Consider the following 4,576-nt stretch of genomic DNA (forward strand, 5'->3'; position numbering starts at 1 on the left):
TGGTGGTGGTGCATGCTTTTAATCCCAGCACTCGGAGGCAGAGGCAGTTAGATGTCTGTGAGCTCGAGGCCAACCTGGTCTACAGAGTAAGTTTCAGGACAGCTAGGGCCTCACAGAAAAACCCTGTCTCAGAACAGTGTGTGAGTGTGTGTGTGGGGGAGCAGATACTAACACTGAGTGTGATCCATTTACATTTTGATTGGTTAACAATTTGATGGTTTTCCTGGGGTGGGAGGAACAGCAGCAACACAAGGGAACTTGTTATTCTTCTCATCATCATATTAATGACACAATGACTGCCAAAGCTGTGGCATTTTGTTCCACTTGGTAGGCTGGATGAGAGATTATCAGATCTGAGTTTCTCACCATCTGGAAATAACTGACTAAAGCCAGACATGTTTATTAACAGTTTAAAAGGAGACTCGTTGATTCAGGAAAACATGTGATTACAGATTGTGGTTCATAACCTACAAAGGTAGTGATTGAGAGATTTTTCACTTACACAGTATAAAAATGAATCAAAATGACCAATAAAAATCAAGGATTTATTGTAAGAAGAATGTTAGCTGCAGAGCACTGAATAAAAAAAAACAATCAAAACAAATTATATATATATAATCATCTCTCATTAGTGGAAGAATGGCCTGCGTGCCTGTTACTTGCAACCATTTTACAAAGCTCTGTGGAGACCACAAGGTCCTGGTTCCTACATGGTTTACAGCCTCAGTGGATCTGGTTTATTTTATTTTATGTTTTCCTGCATGCATGGAACTGCACCACATGTGTACCTGGTGTCCAGAGAGGCCAGAAGAGGGCGCTAGATCCCGTAGAATTGGAGTTATGAGCTGCCATGTAGGTACTAAGAACAGACCTGGATCCCCTGTAAGAGCAGCCAGCGCTCTTAGCCACTGAGTCATGTCTGCAGCCACCCAATTCCTTGCAAGGAATTTCTACCAGTTTTTTCAGTCCTGGAGCTGAGTCCTCCCTTTCAGGCTCTAAACAGTGTGACTGTAAGCTTTCTCCGGGCGAGCCGCCGGTGCAGGCCGCGCTGACAGGGCCGCCCCCCTCCCCGCCACTCGGCCACCCTTGGCTCCGTGCGCTCGCCCTCGGCGCTCGCCTCGCCCCGCAGGCAGGCCCAACATGGCGCAGGAGGTGTCGGAGTACCTGAGCCAGAACCCGCGAGTGGCCGCCTGGGTGGAGACGCTGCGCTGCGTGGGAGAGACGGACAAACACTGGCGCCACCGCCGCGAGTTCCTGCTCCACAATGCCGGGGACCTGGTCCTCGCCACGCCCGGGAAAGCTGCAGCCGACGCGGAGAGTGGGAGCCGCCACCGGCAACTCCAGCAGCTGGTCTCCTTCTCCATGGCCTGGGCCAACCACGTCTTCCTAGGGTGCCGGTACCCTCAAAAGGTTATGGATAAAATTCTTAGTATGGCTGAAGGCATCAAAGTGACAGATGCTCCCATCCATACCACACGAGACGAACTGGTTGCCAAGAAGGGATAGAAGAGCCATCCAAAAAACGAGTCATAGAAGGAAAAAACAATTCTTCAGTTGAGCGAGATCATGGAAAGAAATCTGCCAAAACAGATCGTTCCTCGGCTCAGCAGGAAAGCAGGTCAGCATCCACTGGGTCATCCACCAAGTCAGAGAGTAGTGGGGCCTCAGCTAGGAGCAGCTCCGGTGTCTCTAATCAGAGTGGCTCCACCAGTGAAGGAGATAGATCTGTGTGCAGCCAAAGCAGCAGCAATTCCTCTCAGGTCACAACAGCAGGGGCTGGAAAAGCTTCTGACCCAGAAGCTCCAGATAAACATGGCTCAGCGTCGTTTGTTTCTTCGTTGTTGAAATCCAGTATGAATAGTCATGTGACCCAATCCACTGATTCCAGACAGCAGAGTGGATCGCCTAAAAAGAGTGTTTTGGAAGGTTCCTCAGTCTTAGCTTCTCAGAGCAGCTCAGAGATTGAGGTGCCCTTGTTGGGTTCCTCTGGAAGTTCAGAAGTAGAGTTGCCATTACTGTCTTCTAAGTCTAGTCCAGAGACAGCTTCAAGTGGGTTAACATCCAAAACTAGTTCAGAGGCGAATGTGTCATCCTCAGTTCCTAAAAACAGTTCTGCATCAGGCACCTCTTTACTAACTCCCAAGAGCAGTTCAACCAATTCTTCCCTACTGACTTCCAAAAGCACGTCTCAGGTAGCTGCATCACTGTTAGCTTCCAAAAGCAGCTCCCAGAGCAGTGGTTCTGTAGCTTCCAAAAGTGCTTCCTTAGCAAGCATGTCTCAGCTAGCTTCTAAGAGTAGCTCTCAGAGTAGCACTTCACAGTTGCCTTCTAAAAGTACCTCACAGGCCAGTGAGAGTTGTGTCAAATTCTCTTGTCGGAAGTTAACCAATGAAGATGTAAAACAGAAGCAACCTTTCTTCAACAGACTGTATAAAACAGTGGCCTTGAAGTTGGTAGCTGTTGGTGGCTTTAGCCCCAATGTGAATCATGGAGAGCTGCTGAATGCAGCGATTGAAGCTCTGAAAGCAACACTGGATGTGTTTTTTGTCCCATTGAAAGAACTGGCAGATCTGCCTCAAAATAAGAGCTCTCAAGAAAGTATTGTTTGTGAGTTGAGGTGTAAGTCAGTGTATTTGGGCACTGGCTGTGGAAAGAGCAAAGAGAATGTAAAGGCAGTTGCATCGAGAGAAGCACTGAAATTGTTTCTCAAGAAGAAGGTGGTGGTAAAGATATGCAAAAGGAAGTACAGAGGCAGTGAGGTGGAGGATCTAGTGCTCCTTGATGAAGAGTCGAGACCTGTGAACTTACCTCCAGCCTTGAAACATCCTCAAGAGTTACTGTAATGTCTCCACATTACCGCTTCATCCAGGATCTGCTGTTGGAAGAGAAAAACTGGCTTTTATATAATATAAAACACTGACTTTCACAGATTTTGTATTGCTTTTTTCCAGTTTTGCAGAAAATTAAATTCTAGTTCTCTTCATTAAAGTAGAAGTTGTAAATGATTTATGAATGACAGTACCTATTAAAAGGTATACATTGACAGCATACCAGTGTGCTGTTTTATTTGCTGAAGAAAATATTGTCTTCTATTTTTAATGACGCATTAGGTACGATGTATAGTTCTGTAGAATCTTTAAATTTTTGTATTACTTCCGATTTGGTGGAAATGTATTAACTTGTCTACCATGCTTTTTTGTTTTCCTCTAACTTGACTAAATCCCATCAAAGGAAAGGGGACCACAGTATTTGAATATGTGAAAAATCTATGAAACAAAGTTTTAAGAATGTTGCTCATAATGTTGAACATCTGTTAAAGAATAAGAGTGGTTGTCTCAAACTATTTTCATGATAAGTTGTAAACTTTTTTTAAAGATACAAAGCAGTATAAAGTACTTATTGTTATTTTACTCTGGAGTTGTTTAAAATTCGCCATGATTTTGACTGCTGCTGATTCTTAAGCAGGTTAATTTATGTTTTGAGATGAAATGCAATTTACAATTTCTTAAAACATAAATGTGGGTTTCTATATTAAGCATATTTTGTGACTACTAATATTAACAGATTGATTTGTTTAGATATTATTAAATGCTTTAAGCTAAAAAAAAAACCTCAGTGAGCATAGCTGAGCATAGCATCCTTACCAGTTAAATACCATCACCTGGCTATTGTGAGCACTAAATGGCTAAATGGCACAATGAAGGCAAGATTCAGCCCTTCCCCTGGGCCAGAGGAGAGTTCAATCAGAGTATGCTTTGGCTGAATAGTGATAGGAGGCAACAATAATAACAGTAAAAGTAGACAGAACAGCATTTCCAAAATACAAGTTTCCAAATTCGCCCCTGGTACAAATATAAACAGAGTCAGATGATGGGAAGAGAATTAAGGATCTGGGTTTTTTTTTATAAATATAAGGATCTGGGTTTTAATTCCACTTCTATCACAAAGATTTGTCATTATTCCTTTATGCTTTTGGTTGCTTTCATCTGAAAAGCACAACAAAGTTATCAGGAAAGATGAAAACGGAAGGAGAAAACGCACATAAGAAGCACTTGGCGTTCTAAGTCAATATTGTCCACTCTTCATATTTTAGAACATACAGATCTTTTTACAGTCATTCTTACTTCCCAGAAAACCACTCAAATTATAAAGATATTTTGGGTGTGAAAATTGGAGGCCTAAAGACATTTCCTAGGATGGCAGAACAAAAATTTCCATTGAGAGCAGGAAGAAACCCAACTTCTGTCTATTTCAGCTCAGCTCACAACATTCTGCAGACTAACAAACATATGTGCAAGGACCAAGCTTAGAGACTAAGCAGAGAGATGCCGAGACCCCAAAGCAGGCAGGAAATCGGACAAACATGGGCCAAAGTATAAGGGCAAACATGGGATAAAGTATAAAGGCAAACATGTATGAGTGCACACAGTTTGGCCCAAACTCCACTAACCCTGTTTCCTAGCTTCAGGGAGAAGTTAAACGCCAGCCTCCATGTATCTTTATCATGTCACAGGTTAGGAAGGAGGGACACCTGATCCCAAGACAGGTTGAGCACTAGAGGTTGATAAGATTTCTA

At 43.3% G+C, this 4,576-nt stretch overlaps 1 protein-coding gene across 1 annotated transcript; it reads left to right on the top strand.

The window, feature by feature from the left end:
* The first annotated feature begins 1,078 nt into the window (after positions 1 to 1,078).
* On the top strand, positions 1,079 to 3,048 carry LOC121138572 (CDKN2A-interacting protein-like). The gene is given in 2 exon segments (XM_040741242.1): positions 1,079 to 1,492; positions 1,495 to 3,048. Coding segments are annotated over 2 exon segments (1,701 nt in total). The 5' UTR covers positions 1,079 to 1,140; the 3' UTR covers positions 2,844 to 3,048.
* The last annotated feature ends 1,528 nt before the right edge of the window (positions 3,049 to 4,576 follow it).

The sequence above is a fragment of the Mesocricetus auratus genome, unplaced genomic scaffold, assembly GCF_017639785.1.
Source record: "Mesocricetus auratus isolate SY011 unplaced genomic scaffold, BCM_Maur_2.0 contig_9972_pilon_obj, whole genome shotgun sequence".
In the NCBI taxonomy this organism is placed as follows: Eukaryota; Metazoa; Chordata; class Mammalia; order Rodentia; family Cricetidae; genus Mesocricetus; species Mesocricetus auratus.